The sequence below is a fragment of the Octopus bimaculoides genome, chromosome 10 (assembly GCF_046866305.1).
Source record: "Octopus bimaculoides isolate indiv1 chromosome 10, ASM4686630v1, whole genome shotgun sequence".
NCBI classification, from domain to species: domain Eukaryota; kingdom Metazoa; phylum Mollusca; class Cephalopoda; order Octopoda; family Octopodidae; genus Octopus; species Octopus bimaculoides.
The window spans coordinates 91,084,837-91,104,836 of NC_142937.1; the positions used below are offsets into that span (position 1 = coordinate 91,084,837).

Below are 20,000 nucleotides of genomic sequence, written 5' to 3' on the forward strand. Positions count from 1 at the left end.
ACGCCAAAGCTCGTCATGCCTCAATGATAACAAAGCAGATCACAAACCAAATTGGTCGTCGACCGAATCACAAAGGGCCACTTACTCGAAATAGATCTGCTAGCCTTAAGAAGCTACGTCACGAGAGCTCGGAGACGGTGTTGTCTCAAAAAATTTACCCTAAACAGACAGATCCGTCCCCTAGCGTCAACGTCGAAGCTTGTTATGCCTCACTGTTAATAAAACAAAATACAAACCGGAATGGTCATAGACCGTATTATAAAGGACCACTTACTCGGATAATGAACCAGATCCGAGACGAGAAATCTGCTACTGGTTCAAATCTTCCCGACACACAGGAGCTGGAAGTACCCCACAACCGGAATATTCCAACAAATGGCCATCCATGCTCGTCATCAAATAACCAAAAGAAAAAGAATGAAAAATGGTCTAAGGAAGATAATAAAGAAGTTCTTACAGCCTTCTACCATGCCATATAAACTACACATAGAACTACACATGCTACACAAACGTACATGCTACACAAACGTACATGCTACACAAACGTACTTAAAGCAAACACATAATTTTCTTATGGTTTCTTAAACATTCACTTGAACAAAACTGTACAAATCCAAATATATGGTACTCTAGGCATAACACCTACATGAACTTCTAACTTGTTGTCTCTTGAGGTCTCTGGGTGGGACTTGGATCCAATTTGTACAAATGCAAAACAAAAGTCAAACATAAAATAATAATAATAATAATCACAAAACAGCAATAATAATAATTATAATTATAATAATAAGAATTACAACAACAATAACATCAACAATAATAATAATGACAACAACAACAATAGCAATGATAATAATGATAATAATAATAATAATAATAATAATAATAATAATAATAATAATAATAATAATAATAATAATAATAAAGACATTATATTGAAAGACTTCAGACAAAAATCATACCTCCTCATTGATATGACTGTCCCAATCGATATAAACGTATCTGTCAAGACCTACCAAAAACTGAGCAAAAATAAAGATCTTGAAATAGAAATTAGCAAAATGTGGAACCTGAAGACTAAAACAATACCTGTTGTCATAAGTGCCCTAGGAATGATAGCAAAAGGGGCTGATTGCCACCTAGCTCAGATACCAGGAAACCTCAAAATGGTAGAAATTCAAAAGATAGTGCTCATGGGAACTGCTCATATCCTACGTAAAATACTTTCTATGTAATCTCAGATTTCGAAACAAACTCATAACTTTTTTATGGTTTCTTAAACATTCTCTAGAACAATACTATGTGCAAAACCAAATAAATGACATCCTAGGAATAACACCAACTTTTATCTTGTTGTCTCTTGAGGTCTCTGGGTGAGAGTTGGAGCCAACTTGTACAAAGGCAAAGCAAAAGTCAAACATAAAATAATAATAATGATGAAGAGGAGGAGAAGGAGGAAAGGGAGGAGGAAGCATCAAATTTTTGGCATGAAGTGTTTAGTTAAGTAAATCACACCCAATACTTATTTTCTAAGTTACAGAGAGGTAAACAACACCTGTCTTCAAGCGAGTTGGGGGAGCAAACACAAAGCCACGCGCATACATACGCGCACACGCACATGCATATACACGTGGGGCTTCCACACAGTTTCCATCTATCAAATTCACTCTCAAAGCATTGATCTCCCCCATCCCCCAATGACTGAATCTGAAACCATGCCTTTGCAAAGTGAGGTTCTAAACTCCTTGCCTGCCATGGGCCCCATTTTTTTTGGGGGGGGTCTGCTGAAAACAGTCTCACTGCCAGTTATCCGTTGTATTTAAAGTGAATTGCTTATGTACAATGCATTTGTACATATGTTTTTAACAAGATTTACTTGTTAAAGTTTGTCATTATTAGCTCTGACTAATTCTAGAGGACATTTTATGCCATAAATCGCAATTTTTGAACTACAAAAATATTGACTGTTTTGAAAATGTTTTGTTTTTGTTTTGCATTTCCCATCAATATATCATTCATTAATATTTCATTCGCATTTGATACTATAGTTTAAAAAATAACTAAAATGTTTATTATTGCAACTGAATAAAAAAGGATAAATATGCTTTTTTTCAGCATTTCTCATTTGGGACTTTTCGAATAATTTATCATAATTTGCAAAATAATTCACATAAGAAGAAAATTTAGATACAATATATTATTTTAACACTTCTGACACCTGGCAAAGCCAATAAATATGAATTTAAAAAATTGGCTGTTAATGGGCTTAGTGCACAACGAAATCTGGTCAGATATTGGAAACAAAATTGCTTCCAGTTTTTCCACAACATTAAAGCTTTAATATCAATAGACATCCATCTTGTTCTTGTACGTTGTACACAGCGTTCCAAAGATATGAAAATATCAAATGGGTTTTGTTTGATAACGTCTGATTATTTCATATATTCTACGCAATATCTGTTGAACAGATAAATGCGTGATATACTTTGTAACGGCTTTTCAGAAACCAATCAAATGTCGATAATTAATTAGAATTCGAAATATTTACGAATGTTTTCGATTTTGTATTGTCATGTGGTTCCCCGTATAGCAAGATAATCATATCAACGAAAACCTTGTCTGAACCTGAAGTGATTACATTATTGAAAGTGTCGTGTTAACGAATTATATCTTATTTCTATTATGAGGTGTCAAAAACTTTCGTTGCACGTCTGCGACTTAAGCGTTTCAGCTGTTCTAAATCAGTTTATTGCGATTTTATGGAAGTTCTGGAGTTTTGTTTTCTTTACTTTGTTCTTTTCTTTTGTGCATCTGAGCACGGTATATAACAATTTCATTATATATTTTTAAATGTAAATATACCAGTTTAAAATTGATGTTAGCCCTATTAGTTTAATGTCTAGTGATTCCTTTTTGTGGCGTGGGGGGACAATTGTTCTTTCATGTTTGGTGGATCCATATTTTTCAAGTGTGCTGTATAAAATAATTGCTGAGGTAGATATGTATAATCGACTACATACTCTTAATTACTGTTCGAAGTAATTATTATTATTATTATTATTATTATTATTTATTGCCTTTGCACAGCTTCTAACGCTGGAGATGTGCTACGGTGTCAGCTGTTCACTACCAGCGAACTAAGGTAACATCCCTTATTTTTCGAGCACCTTCCGGAGTATTCGAGCGGTTCCAAGCAGTGCTGTTTTCTGCAAGTGCTCCACCCTCATAGCAGCCCCTATTTGTTCCACGTACTTCTCGAGATTTTTGCTCACTGTTCCCAGGGCTCCGACAATTATTGGTACTACAGCTATCTTTTTCATTGACCGCAACTGCTTAACTTCCCAAGCTAACTTGTCATATCTCTCGATTTTTCTTTCTTCCTTACCGCATACCTTGTTGTCAGCTGGGTATGTCTATGATCCAGCATAGTTTGTATTCTTTCTCAATTAAGACTATGTCCGGCTTATTATTATTATTATTATTATTATTATTATTATTATTATTATTATTATTATTATTTGCAGTATTTACTTCTGTTTCCATCTATTCTGATTTCAAATCGGCTTCAGTTGAGATGGCCTTCCATACTTACTTGGTTGATAAATTAGCTAGCAGTCATATACTAGATTCAATCAAATCGAATCCATCCCTTGTCTACAACTCTTGGACCATGTAACACGAAGAAATCATTGTTAGTGATGTTATTTATTGAAGGTCAACCTTAATAGAACAGATATGATCATCTCGTGATTTTACGGACAGAAGATTTGATTGTTATGTATAATAAGTCTAACAACCACATAGGGTCTTTCTTTCCGGCTGAGAGAAATTATTACAAGTGTTAGTGTTATCGTTCTCTTATATTATTTGTATTAACAAAAGGGCGATAGGGTAATAGAGACAGTAGGGCGTTGGAACAATGCCTTGCGGTGTTTAGTTAGGGTTACCTACTGGGGTCGGAAGCCGATAAAATAAAACATCAGTCAAGAGTCTTGGAGAATATGCTTTCGACTAATCACTTTCCTTCAAAAACTGTTTGCCTTGCTGGCCTGGCTCTCGGTTACGACGACCAGTGTTCCGGTTGGTTCGATCAACCGAACAGCCTTGGCATTGGAATTAGATAGAGGAAACTGTGCTTGTTCGTTGGTAATAGACCTAAACCGTCGCTTGGATTAATACCTCCTTTTGACTTCGGATATGTTTAGTAGAATGCACTATGTTGCAAGCATTCGAAGTAGGTCTCTGATTTCTTCCGCTATATATCCCATCAGCTTTTGTGATTCTCCATAAAATAACATGGATACTGTCATCTCTTTCTCATCTGAAGAAGCCATAAAAAGTCAGATGTGTTGAATGTTAAAAACTAGAAAAGATGCTGGTTTTTATATCCGTCAGCTCAGAAAACTTCAGACAGAAACGACTTTTCCTTATGATTTTTACTGTTCTACTCAATGTAGATATATGTATCACGTTAATGTTTGATATCGCCCGTAATATTTCAAGCTGTAACGTTACCTTCTTAGTTAAATATTCCAAGCACAACTAGAATATCAATCATGTTCCGTTTTCGCTCCATGTTTTGTGAGAGCTCTCTTACCTCGTAAAACGTCAGGGAAAAGAGATAACTTCTTGTGAGAAATTGTATATTTTCGTTGATATTGTCTGTAGGAAAAGTGCCATAGCAACATATATTAAAACATTAATATCTATAAGTAAACGAACGAATATCCATCTTAGCATTGCAACTGTTAGAAATAGTAGTTGTACCCTCCTCAAATTGGCCTGCTGTTTAGAACAGAATATGTTAGATAGGATATTGCAGTTCAGAGTACAAAAATGCCTGGGATAGAACGATAGGACGATCACGACTGGAATACCTTCAATCTTAACTTTTTTTTATAAGTCAGTTGGACTAGATTCAAGTCGGCCATGATCCCCTAGCAGCAGTGAAAACAAAAACATCAACAACTGAAATAGCATTGACATCGTTGTCAGCGATTTTGGCGTCATAACTTTATTTTTATTTGTTTTCTATTACTACTTTAACAATATGTTTGGTATTACTGCTTAGAAACTGTAAGTCGATATTTTTGGTAGATATTTTCAATAGATTTCCGATTGCATTTGTAAGTTTTTCTTGATGACCATATTGTAGCATCTAATTTTGTGTATCAGGTATCATCTCTTTTCATGAAATCAACAGTTTTTATTTTTGTCGTTGTTGCTATTGTTCAAAGTCTACTTGATCAGAACTGGCCTGGAGCTTTGAACAGTCTTTGAACAAAAGCATGCCATCATTGAACATTCCGGTTTTTTTTTCTTTATTCCTGACATAGTCTTTTGAAAACTACATCTTTCCTTTTTACGATAATAAAGTGATTTGGTTGTTATATATTGCACGCCAAACAACCACACAATGGTTCTCTTCTCACTTTATCATAATTTCCGCTGGATGTTAGATAACACCTCTAAGTAGAATTTGTGTTGTATCTAGAACGAATAAATTTAAGATTCATCCATATTAATTATTTTATGATTGTCTCAAATCTTTCAAGAAAAATCGTGTTTAATTTTAGTCTTAATTACTCTCGTTCTAATCCTGTACACCCGTAAAAAGTATTGTGGAATGTTTACCTCAAACCCATATATCAACAGCAAAGGGAGAAATACAGTTTGATTTATAAGAGGCTAAGGACTATCATGTACAAATTTACTTGAAGCTTATGTAGGACAAACATTTCGGTACATAAGTGAAAGATTCAGTGATCCTAGAACAAGGCTACTCAAAAAAAAACCTACGCGGCGCATCTGTAAACATTTGTAAGAAAATATCAAAAATAAGGATCTTCTGGAAGACAATACGGGTTCTGTTATTGACCATATTGGTAGTTGAGGGAACAAAGATAGGTGGGTATTTAGACAGACAGATAGATAGATAGATAGATAGATAGATAGATAGATAGATAGATAGATAGATAGATAGATAGACAGACAGATAAGGAATTAAATCAAAATGACTGCAGATTGAGCGTTGCTGGTGTATCAGTTGCTGATATGAAACAGCAGGTGTGTTTCTTTGGTTCTCTCTCACTTCGGAATTTCAGGACTGGTTTTCTTTTCTTTCGTTTTACTAAAAAGCACTTCAACGATTAGAAAGTTTGTTGCATTTTGTTTCCTCCACAGACTTCAGCTGATTTTCTTCTACATACACATCTAAATATGTATGTATGTATGTATGTATGTATGTATGTATGTATGTATGTATGTATGTATGTGTGTATGTATGCATGTATGTATGTATGTATGTATGTATGTATGTAAGCATGCATGTATATGCATCTTTGTATTAATATTTATTTATTTCTATTTCAGATACATCGTCATTGTCCATCCTATGAGGTCTCGTTTGTTATGTACCCTGGGTAATACCAGGAAGATACTATGTGTCTTATGGATAATTTCCATATTCATTTCTTGCCCGGCCTTGTACATGATGGTAAGTATAGCCTCTTCTTCTTCTTCTTCTTCTTCTTCTTCTTCTTCTTCTTCTTCTTCTTCTTTAGTCGAAGAAATCGACCCCGGCACTTATTCTTTGTAAGCCTAGAACTTATTCTATCGGGGTCTTTTGCCGTACTGCTAAGTTACAGGGACGTGAACACGCCAACATCGATTGTCAAGCGATGGTGGGGGGACAAACAGACACACAAACACACACACACACACACTCGCATAAAGATATATACATACATTATATATATATATATTTATATATATATATACATATATATATATACGAGTGGCTTCTTTCAGTTTCCGTCTACCACATCCACTCACAAGGCTTTAGTCGGCCCGAGGCTATAATAGAAGACGCTTGCTCAAGGTGCCACACAGCGGGACTGAACCCGGAACCATGCGGTTGGGAAGCAAGCTACCTTACCACACAACCACTCCTGTTTATAACACTATATTCCTTTGTATATGTACACATAATATAGTCACCTGTGCATACGTAAATCAATTACAGAGGCTAAGAAAATGTAAATCAATTACGGAGTCTGTATATTCAAATGGAAGCTATATATATTACTTTACAAGATACAAGCTTAGAAACCATGTTATATTATATATTACACCACATGATATGTCTTATATCAAACATAATAGAAACAGATAGATATTGTGATATATTAACGTCTCGCAATTGTAACAGCATCTTATGAATATATATCATTGTAAATGGCTCTACGGGTGTCATTGTACTTCAAAGAATACTAAAGAGCTATAAATAAAAGTACATTGAAATATATTGGCGCACGTGACTTGCGCTCATTCTCTCTCTCTCTCTCTCTCTCTCTCTCCCTCCTTTCCCCTTTCTCTTTCTACCATCCTCTCTCTATCTCTCTTTCTCGCTCTTACATTTTTTCCTTCTCTCTTTCACTTTTACGATTCTTACACCTTTACTTTCTTTGTCTTTCTCAACTCCCTTCTTCTCTCTGCTTCTCTTTGTTTCTTTCTCCCATTCCATTCTTGTCTTTTAATCGTTCTATTTTTCTGTTAGTTGTTGGCCGCCATTCATTAACATGTTTTCATTCATACTTTCCTCACCACAGCCGCGCCTACACACTGCATAGAGAAGAAAGCGCTCTTTTTAATTGCAGCAATTTATCTGGAAGTACATGCGCACGAACAAATACACACGCACATACATACACACACACACACACACACACACACACACACACACACGGACGCACACGTACATACATACATACATACAAACATACATACATACAAAAATACATACATACATACATGCACACATACACATACATACATACACATACATACATACATACATACTCATATACATACATACTCACATACAAACATACACACACATACATACATACTACTACCACCACCACCACCACCACCACTACTACTACTACTACTACTACTACTACTACTACTACTACTACTACTACTACTACTCCCAGCAGCAGCACCACCACCACCATCACCGTTTCATGGACCGATGATTGTGGTGAACAATTTAAAAGGGCAGAGGACAGAGTATTTTTTTGTCTTCTGAATAGCCAAACTCTCACTAGCTCATTCCAGTCGGAAGATGCCCTAACAATTCTGCCAGCTCACAGCCTTTCAAAATATTCTTTCTAATTTTGGCACTATGCCGGCACTTTTTAACGTGGGTGTCGATTACATTGAACCCCAGTGCGCAACAGGTACTTATTTTGTTGACGGCATTTGATCTCAGACCGTAATGAAACGGAAGAAATTCCTTTTATCCGACTTAATATAGATATTATCTGCTCCCCACCCTAATAATAATAATGGTAATAACATTTTATATTTGTCACCGGAACGTCAGATAAAGGGGGGGGGGCATTACAAGGATAGATTACAATATGGGGGGGGGGGGGTACACAAAAGATGAGGGAGGAAATGAGTTAAGAGGTTGAAACGAAATAGAAGTATATATAGAATAGAAAATATGTGAACATATCTATGATGCAGTCGTCTTGATATGGGAGAACCTTCCACTATGGCCATTCAAGGATCTCCACTGATCTAGGATCACCCTGACCACTAAGGGCACAAACCTTCACCTAAATGTTGTCACCCAGTTTACAGCTTCGAGTTTAGAGTACGTTCATTTATTTATTCTAATCATTTTAATCATAAATAATAATTCAATTCAGAGTTGACATAATACAGTGGAATGGTCTTGTCGTCATTGTGATGTCGGCGATAATTAATATAGTCTTGTATGCGAGTTTAATATCATTAATATACACTCATACACAGTTCTATATTTAAGAGATGAGGAATTATGTACATTATTTACATTATATACATTTGACGTATATTTGTCCTCATAAACGTTCAGACTTTGGTTCAACTCCAAGGCTCTCCCGTCCTTTCCTAAATTCAGCTTTTACACTGCTGATAAAGTTGGAATCCCCTACTGTAGCAACTATGTCAGCATGAATGTCGTTGGGAGCTAAACCCTTTTTTCTGCAGATAATTGATACCATGATATCATCTAATTATGTCCATTTTCTAGACAAGTCACAGTTGCTTTTGAAACCTCCTTTACCTGGAAGAAAACAATGCAGTTATAACTAAGAATAGTTGAAATTAACGTCTGCAAGATTTCACAGCTCTAGCATCACTCCTTCATAGTCAGCCTATGAACTCTTCAGCCCATCCTCATTATCATAAATAATATCGTAGAATTTCTCAAAACCTCGCACAATGTCATAAAATCTAATATGTTTTTACAGAATTTTTCATGTTTTTCTCTAATTCTTTAGGGCACAGAATCTCAGAAATTCCACAACAATGGAACTGAAGTAATGTTGATATACTGTGTCGACGCGACACTCCCGAGATTTCAACAGCTGGCCTACTGTATCTACCAATTCGTTACAATGTTTGTAGCTCCTACATTTATTTTGGCGATCTGCTACTCAAAGGTCATATACGTGTTGTGGGTCAGCACAAAGCAACTGGCTCAGATGACTTTCACAGAAAGGTGAGTAACATGAACACTTGCTAATGCTGTTGTTGCTATTTAGACCCCAGGTCATCCCTTAATCGAAGAAACCTATGGTTAAAGGGATTCCAGCAGTGACCAACCAAAATTTTAAGAGGTATGTAGTTCTAAATTATCCAATATATCAGGTTATTAAAGATGGTAGGTTGTTAAAGTAAGATAACTTGGCAAGTAAGATAACTTCAGCAGCCGAGCGATCACGAAGACATTCCTTTACTGTTGAAGATGTTGTTGTGGTGGTTATTGCTGTTGATATTCTTGGTGAAAATGTCCGTGGCGTTGCCGTTGTTGTTGTTGTTTGTCTCCAGAGTTGACCCGGTGGTCAAAGACAATCCGCCATTGTAAGTGAAAAGAAATTATCTTCTGCGTCAGTAATCGAAATTTGCTGGTATTGTTCGGTAAGTTTGAAGTTTACCTTCTGTCATACAGCAATCCTGACTTATGTCTTGGGCCCTCTCAAACACTGATCGACTCCTAAGAGGCACCGTTGTGACATACAGTATGTTTTGGGCATTTTTTAATCTGGCGGAGAGTTAAGCCCAGGTCTATACAGAGCTTATTTCCTTATGAGAAAAACAGAAAGAGAATCGACTTCGGTACATGACTGGTGTTTTCTTAATTGAACCCGAAATGATTAAAAGCAAAGTTGACCTCGTCGGGATTTGAACTCAAGGCGCAGAGAACGGAAACGAATACCGACGCTCTAACGACGCTGCCAATTAATCCTTATTTATATGTCAATAAGATTAGCAATAATTAAGTCTGCCAACGGATACTAATCCCTGGTCACATATTTGTCTATTTTTGTTGCACAGATAAGTTCCAATTCAACATTCCGAACTTCTTGGACAAAGAATTTCAACCAAGCATTACAAACACATTCTAGTTAAAAGAATTTGGTACAATGAAACGAAATCTCCTTCGAAGACAATTATTAATATTTGTAACTTTAGGGATTTCCATTTGCATGCTTCGATGAAACTCCCTTAACACGTGAATTCAATGTTGAAAGAGTCACAGTTAGATGGCGTAACTAAGATTCTGTTCGTGTGTGTGTGTTAGACGTGATACAACGTATTTATAAATGTAATTATAAACAAAACGATGGAATTCAGGAAAAACTGTATATAACAATTAAAAGAACAAAATTGAATTACTTCTACTGGAGGGTAATATTATTATTCACCTGCTGTGTATACATCTTTTAATGTATGTCAGTATATTTGTTGATACAAGTCTTCCGGCTCAATAAAAGTTGTACGTAGAGTGAAAGTAAATGAAACGGAAACCATGTAATAAAGACACATATAATTAAACATCGTAGAGCGTTTCTTTATTTACTCTATCGATTCTCTCCTTCCCGCTGATTCCTCTATATGGCAGTTTCAACTTTAACAATATAATTGTCAAAAGATTTAAATATAATAAAGCATATTTGAACTTGATAACTTACAGTCAACCGATGCTTCAAATTTAACACCACTTTTTCCGACACTCCACTGATTTATTTAACGTACCACCATTTTCTCCGACACTTCGCTGATTCTTCTAAAGCACCACCATTTTCTCCAACACTCCACCGATTCTCCTAACGCACCATTTTCTCCGACACTCCACTTATTCTTCTAACGGACCACCATTTTCTCCGACACTCCACCGATTCTCCTAACGCACCATTTTCTCCGACACTCCACTGATTCTCCTAATTCATCAACATCTTCGCTGACGCTTTACCGATTCTTGTTCTTCACCACCACCATTTCTGTTAATTCTTTATTCATCTAACAACATTCTCTAACATGGCATCAAAATTGTACGTTAATAACAGCAAGAACAATAAATAAATAAACAAGTAAATCAGTAATTTAATAAGTAAATATATAAATTATATTGATTATTCAATAATTTAAAAAGTTTGTCTACGTAATGTCCTGCATATTTCTCTAACTCTAACCCTTTTTAAATATTGATTATACTCATTCCAAAGAAATATTACTTAACTTGCTTTTATCACATTAATTCTTACTTATATTTCAAACTAAAGTGTATTTGCGGCTACAAAGGTCATACAAGGAATAAAAATTCCAAGTTGTACTCACCTGGTTTCAGAAATACTTATCAAGACCTTGCGTTTACTTGCACGTCCATTACATCTGCGCCCACGCACAGTTTTACCGACAAACCAGCTGGTCCGCGTTCAGTTCTAGATTAATCTTCAAAAACAAGCAAACGATAATTATGTAATATTAAGGTGGCGAGCCGGCAGCAGCGTTAGCACGCCGGGCGAAATGCCTGGCGGTATTTCGTCTGTTTTTACGTTCTGAGTTCAAATTCCGTTGTGATCGGTTTTGCCTTTTATCTTTTCGGGGTCGATAAAATAAGTACCAGTTGCGTACTGGGGTCGATCTAATCGACTGGCCCGCTCCCCCCAAATTTCGGGCCCGTGCCTAGAGTAGAAAAGAATATTTAAGGCGGCGAACTTGACAGAAACTTTAACACGCCGAGCGAAATGCTGAGCGGCATTTTGTCTATCTTTACGTTCTGAGTTCAAATTCCGCTAAGATCGACTTTGCCTTCCATCCTTTCGGGGAGTAAAAAAGGATATTTATGTAATACTTACATTAATTATATTAGCTAGAATGTTTGTAATTGTTGTTGCTGTTGTTTTGTTTAGAATGAAAAATTAGGTCTCCGATTAAAGACATTCCAGCCTAGACGAACTTGTCTTTGTTAGAACTAGGCTATCCAAATTGTTTTTCCCCCAACCACCTGTCTCTCTCACTCTCTCACTCTCTCACTCTCTCACTCTCTCTCACTCACTCTATCTCTCTCTCTCTCTCTCTCTCTCCATCTCTCTCTCTCTCTCGTTAAGAAGGTACGATTTGAAAATGGCAGATGTTTTGTTTGGTATTACCAGTCGGTCTTGTGACACCTTAGAGACAATACCAAAATCAAGTAATTGCTAATTATATTCCAAACAAGTTTTGATGGATGGGAATTAATCCGAGATTTTGACTTCTTGTATATTTCGATTCTACGTCTATAATGGTCGACGTGTGGCTGATACAACGATAGTGTTAACGTCAGTACATTCTCTGATACTTTTATACTTTTACTTGTTTCAGTCATTTGACTGCGGCCATGCTGGAGTACCGCCTTTAATCGAGCAAATCGACCCCAGGACTTATTCTTTGTAAGCCTAGTACTTATTCCACACACACACACACACACACACACACACACACACACACACAAACACACACACACACACACACACACATATATATATATATATTTATATATATATATATATATTTATATATATATATATACGACGGGCTTCTTTAAGTTTCCCTCTACCAAATCTATTCACAAGGCTTTGGTCTGTCCGAGGCTATAGTAGAAAACACTTGCCCAAGGTGCCACGCAGTTGGACTGAACCCGGAACCATGTGGTTGGGAAGCAAGCTTCTTACCACACAGCTACTCCTGCGCCACATTTACCGTTAATGCTAACGTCATTTACTTTTTCAATGCAAATACCATCTATTGTGGAGAAACGGTAGGATGTAAGGAAACCAGTGGTTAACTGCGTAACCTGTTGGGCCAAACCCTCTTAAAAGTAAGGAGGTCATGGGCCAACAGGATTTTGGAATCTGACGATATGCCATAAAGCTAAACCCTTTATGGACGAAAAACCTAAGGCAATTCCATAAACCGCCCTTCCCCATCTTAATATATAACATATCTACATCTTAGAGTGTGCTTCTTTTTTCGGATTTATGTCTTCTACAAACGATATATATATATAGAGAGTGGTAAATAAATCGATCTTGGATATATCGAGTTTGAAGTTTCTATTTCTTTTAAATATACGAATTTAAAAGTTAAAAACCTTGAAATATAAATATAAACTGTAAGAACGACCCTTAAGGAATCTAATTAATGATCCCCTAAGGTAAGTTATTATGCTATATTGGTAACGGTTGCAACATCCTCTGGAAAATTATATATATATATATATATATATATATATATATATATATATGCGAGTAAAAATAAATACAAAAAAGGGGGTTTTTTGTATGATTGTGTATAGAGGAATATATTATTTTGTTTAAAAGAGTTCCAACACTGTCTGTTTTTTATGTTTTATTTATATTCCTGCAGAACCAATGTGGGGTATAGAATATGGAATATACAATATATAATATAATATACAATATATAATATAAAATAAAATAAAATAACATAAAAATGGATGGCACCATGAAATAAAGTATTGAATGTAGATGAAATATTGAGTGTTCAATATAAAGGATCAAATATATAAATATAAATATATAAAGGCGACTCGAGTTTCAGGGCTATTTCCCTTCGTCATGGCCGGTATGACAGACTTTAACATATTATAGAATTTTGAAACATTGACATAAAAATTTCAGTATTACGTATTAATTACGGTGCCTGTGTTTACAGGAACCACTCTGACTATCATTATTCTTTCGATTGAAGCACCAGAAAATTTTCCTTATAACTTGGACGGTTTGAAAAATAGGAAAAGAACTCTTTATAAACGCTACTCAGTTCAGTCACTTTTATTTGAAGATAATAATTGTCTACTGGGGCCAAAAATATAATCATTTGAAAAAGGATACAAATAGAAAAATTATTTCCAATACGGACAACGAGTACTTTAAATTCACTTCATGCAGATATTCTACGATGAGTGTCAGTAAAACTTGGGGACAATGCCATTTATACCAAAATTTCAGATAGCAGAAGCTTTAAAAATTACATAATTTAATAAACAAATGAAGTCATCGAAGATTAACTTTATAATTTTATTTTCATGAATTAAAACGATGTTTACGGCGTTTTAATGCATAACTTGATGCTGTAGTAATTGTCATTCGCACGAAATCGGTTTGATTAATAGATTTCTGGGTAAAAATCAATTTAGTGTCATTTTTATAAAACAAATTCTTAAAAATTCAATCATTTTGGGAAACCTTATATTGAATTACATTATATTGTTTAAATATTGTATGATGATGATGTTGATGATGATGATGATGATGATGATGATGATGATGAGGATAATAATAATAATAATAATAATAATAATAATAATAATAATAATAATAATAATAATAAATGATTTTATGATTCAGTGCGACCATGAGATAGAGAATAGGAAGCCGGACATATTCTTAATTGAGAAAGAAAACAAACTATGCTGGATCATAGATATAGCATGCCCAGCTGACAACAAGGTAAACGATAAGGAAGAAAGAAAAGTCGAGAGATATGACAGGTTAGCTTGGGAAGTTAAGCAGTTGTGGTCGATTAAAAAGGTAGCAGTAGTACCAAAAGTTATCGAAGCCGTGGGAACAGTGAGCAAAAATCTCGAGAAGTACGTGGAACAAATAGAGGCTGCAATAAGGGTGGAGCACTTGCAGAAAACAGCACTGCTTGACACCGCGTGCACTCTCGTGCAACAATAACACTCGCTTTTGGCAATAGACCTCAGCATTTGGAGCAAATTGCTGGTATATACACACAGGTAACGGGATACTATTTAATTTATATGCCCCTGAAGCACTCAAGATACATTTCCCTAAACATATTGCTTCAAAGAGACGCTCTGAAAGAATTTTCCGTTGCACCCACAAGGGTTTGAAAACTATCAAACACTTGCAACTTTTTCCAAGTATAATATGCATAATGCTAGAAAGTGGAATCGAGTCACCTCTCGTCCGTCTCTGAACCCCTCTTCTACAACATCATAAATAAAACCAACACTTTTAAACGCTAAATCCCTCCGTATAGCTTCCCCTACTCTTAATTCCTGATCAGTAACCGTAACAACCTTCCAGAATTTGCTCATTACTATCCATTCAAATTTTAAGTTTGCCCTACATTTATATACAGATACAACACCTGTTGTATTTCTTTAAACTAATTTTCGTGCATATTTTCCCATATATTATTCTGTGATTCTTTCTTGTACTATATGTATTTTATATATTCATAACTAGGACAGCTTCTGCTTGTGTTAATTTTTAGAAAAATATATGACTTCGTTATATCAATTCTTGCTAACTTGAAATATATTTAATCATCATTCTTAACTCATTTTCCTCTACACAATTTAGCGGAACATGTGATATACATACCACTGTACATATTTTGTATACATCACTGAATGTATACTTATTGTAAATACCAAAATCACTCTTCTTTTGTGTTAAATCCTTGTTAACTCTAACTAAACCATATATGACCTTATCGCTAATTTTTCATAACTTATTTTTACTTCCGACAGAAGTATATTAAAGCATTTCACCACATGAAATATTTGAAGAAAGTCCATTCTGCTTCGCTATTTTTCACTCAGCATTGCTCGTACACACACACACACACACACACACACACACACACACACACACACACACACACACACACACACACACACATACACACACACACACATACATATATATATATATATATATATATATATATATATATATATATATACATACATAAATAAATGTTTGTGTGCATACGTGCGTGTGTGTGAGAGTGTGTGTATGTATGTATTTATGTTTGTATATATATATATATATATATATATATATATATATATAAACCACGTATATATTAGTTATATTACTCTAATGTCCTGGTCACTGTGTGCATATTTTTATTATTATTAATATTTCCCTCTTGAGATTGTCTTTTTTTTGCCACGAAAACTTTTATGCACCACTTCTCCTTTACTTCTCTCAACTTCTATATTCTCTTACAGATTAAAAATCTTAGTTATATTTTCATTTTCCTTGGTGTTTTCGTTTTCTTTACACTTTATTCCTTAAGTTATTTTTGATACGCATGATTAACTCTTTTTACAATTCTATTATTTTATCACCTTACATAAGAAATCATTCACTGTGTAAACACCGCTCTTTTATGAGGTCTCTTTTACATACACATCTACTTTATTACAGTCTATTACGTTTTTCTCTTTCACACTTTATTTCTTGCTAAACATTTCCTACATCCATTCTCCTTAGATTTATTAAATCTTCAACATCTCCACCATTATTCACATTTACATTAAGTCGCTACTTTTCACAGTTTTTCTTTCTCAGATGGTATTTTTATGTTCCTTTATTCTAACGCAAATAATTACCATTCTACATAATCTAATACTCACCGTCGTAGCTTTTCGTTTCCTTAGGATATTTCTTGCTCAAATTAAACTTTTCCGTTATATAATTTAATTGTCCCTCTTGTGTCAAACATTGTTCTATCAAACTGTTATTGACTAACCTTCTAGCAGCTGTATTTCTTCCAGATATAACCCCTTTGGGCACATTTAAACCATTCCTTGTAGCTACAGAATTCTTACTTCTATTTTTACCTGCTACTACTACATTAAATTATTATTTACCTTATTACTTTGTACATACCTTTTATTATTATTATTATTATTATTATTATTATTATTATTATTATTATTATTATTGAGTGAGAGAGCAGGGCATGCCATCAAAGTGACACTGGGGTAAAATTTACGAAGCCCAGTATACCCATCATGACTACCCGTCTGATAAGGGTACAACAGGCACATGCATCACAACCATATGTGCGCGACATGGCGTATTATTATTATTATTATTATTATTATTATTATTATTATTATTATTATTATTATTATTATTATTTTATTATTATTATTATTTTCATTATAGTCAACTTAATTCTTTTCAATTGGAATATTATTTTCAATAGCCTTCTTTTTAAAAACTTCCCCTCAGCTTTTCCGGTTATTTTAGAGTTTAATTGTTCTCCCTACTTGCTTATTCTGTAAACAATTCACGATCCATCTATATATTAGGCTGAGTTTTTACTTATAAGTTTTGTATTTTTTAGAATCTAATATTGAATTTATAAGCAATGACTTCCTGAACAGTGAAAGGTAGTATGAAATCACTGGCGAAATCCCAACACGCGTTTGGAACATGTTCGGTTGAAACCTCTCTTTCTGTATGTATTGATATCGTATTTAAGGACACCTTGTTTACATCTTTCCATATATACATTGTTAGCTGTATGAGTATGTGTGTGTGTGTGTGTATTAGAATAGAGAGCAGCTTTTCTTCAAACCATTTTACATTGAAACCCGATTCTACTTGAGTTTTGTCTTTTCCATTAAAAATCTTTCGTAGTCCCTTATTTACAATCTCTCTTTGTTTATAACTATAATCTTCCTAAATTCATTGGTCAGGTACCTTGAGGCTTGCACACACGCGCGCACACACACACAGACTCACATGCACACACGATTTTTAATGGTTGTAGAGGGCTACAGATTTGGTAGTGAAATATGACTATTTTGCATTGTGTTTGTTTATTAGTTTGTAATATTTGTGTTGGATTGGAAGTGTCTTTGCAGTATTTTGAAAAAATAATTTAGCTATTCGTGTGGAGACTTGTATATTGAAGGAAGAATTATACCAGATAATTTTCCTTTTCTATTCTTACGTATTTTATTTATTGTGGTGGTGGGTTGTTTGAATATTGTACTTTTCCTTTGTAATCGCTATTATTGAGAGCTTCGTTTTGTTTAGCATTTTATTTTCATTTGAAGATGAACAGGAAAGTCTTACAGATATGTTTTAACTAGGTTTTTGATAATGCTTTCGGGATGGTTGGATTTGACCTTTACATTTCCAGAGCAACAGGATTAAATATAATAATACCCAAGACAATAAAAATACGGCCACCCCTCGTGCCTACCTAATGTATTGTATACATATGCGCACACATATATGCGAATATAGCAATATATGTGTTTATATATGAATATATATACACACATCTAGCTATGTGTCTGTGTGTGTGAATATAACAGTATATATATATTCATTTATATAGATATATGTACACACATCGAAAGATAGTACAAGTGAACCGATAGTGACCATCGATGAGGTGGAGTGTTCTTTGCAAATAATCATAGTTCAGCATACGAACCCATACAGGACAAGCTTCGCTTTCGTTAAGTCTGTGCGGGAATGTTGCCAAGAGCGCGTATTGGAGTGTATAAGTTCAATCGTGTGGAAATCTATCAACGCTTACTTGACTACTACGACTATGAAGGGGAAACGTTTTTGGAGAGAATAGTTACAGGAGTTGAGAGAGGGTTCATCACTTTGAGCCAGAATACAAAGATCAGAGTATGGAATGAAAACGTGAGGAATCGCCAGCGAAATAGAAATTCAAGAATCAACCTTCCGCTGACAAAAAAAAAATTATGCAAATCATTTTATGGGGCGGAAAAGCTCCTATACTGGAACATTATCTGGAAAAGAGGTTTACTGTCAACGGTGCAGGCTCCAGTGAAATGGTGACCAACAAAATAAGATCAACAATTTGTATCAAATGCCGAGATCTATTGTTAAAACAAGTGTTCTTGTTGCATGACAATGCACGCCCACATATGGCCGTCGACACTATTAAAAAATTAAGTTTCGGGTTCCCGGAACACCCTCCATACAATCCAGATCTCGTCCCTTCCAGCTATGGTTTCCCTGGACCGCTGAAACATTCTTTATGAGACCATTGATTTGCAACGGACTGAGATGCGCAGGAAGCAGTGCATAAATGGCAGCATGACCAACTGAAAACCTTCTTTTCCGATGGAATAAGTTTATGTACCATAAGAAGAAATGCATCGAAAAGCAAGGCGTCTATGTCGGAAAATGATATAATTGTTCAACACCTACTTTTGTTTTAATAAATTACAGAAACGTACAATTTTAGACTTACCATCGTACATACATACACACGTGCATACATACATACATACATACATATATACATACATACATACATACATACATACATACATACATACATATATATGTGTGTGTGTATATATATATATATATATATATATATATATATATATATATATATATATATATACGTATGTATGTAAATATAAGCGTTTAATTATCCAACTATATGTATGTGTATATATGTGAGCGCACGTGCGCGAGTATGTCGTTCCTTTAACTTTCAAATAATCTTTTTTCTATTATGGAAACTGGCAATTTTTCTCGGATTTGCTTTTCTGCAAAAATTTCATTTCAATGCATTTTTTCTTCTCTCAGATATACATTGAAAACGCCTAAGCATGCATACATACATATAAAAACAAACACAAAACGCACACACACACATATACACACATAAATATACATACATATGTATGTGTGTGTGTGTGTGTGTGTGTGTGTGTGTATTTTTTCTATATTATTTCTGCAATTCTAAAATGCTTCATTAATGTATCTTTTTATCTATTTAAATGTTGACTCTGTTAACGTAAATATCTGTTTATTTAAAATATT

The 20,000-nt window shown here is 34.7% G+C and overlaps 1 protein-coding gene across 1 annotated transcript in view; it reads left to right on the forward strand.

Moving 5' to 3' along the window:
* Window positions 1-20,000, forward strand: part of LOC106869404 (allatostatin-A receptor) — a 152,684-nt gene that overhangs the window by 107,002 nt on the left and 25,682 nt on the right. Inside the window, exons 2-3 of the mRNA XM_014915129.3 lie at window positions 6,373-6,496; window positions 9,336-9,556. Of these exons, the coding sequence (XP_014770615.2) occupies window positions 6,373-6,496; window positions 9,336-9,556 (345 nt within the window). The remainder of the gene's footprint in view (window positions 1-6,372; window positions 6,497-9,335; window positions 9,557-20,000) is intronic.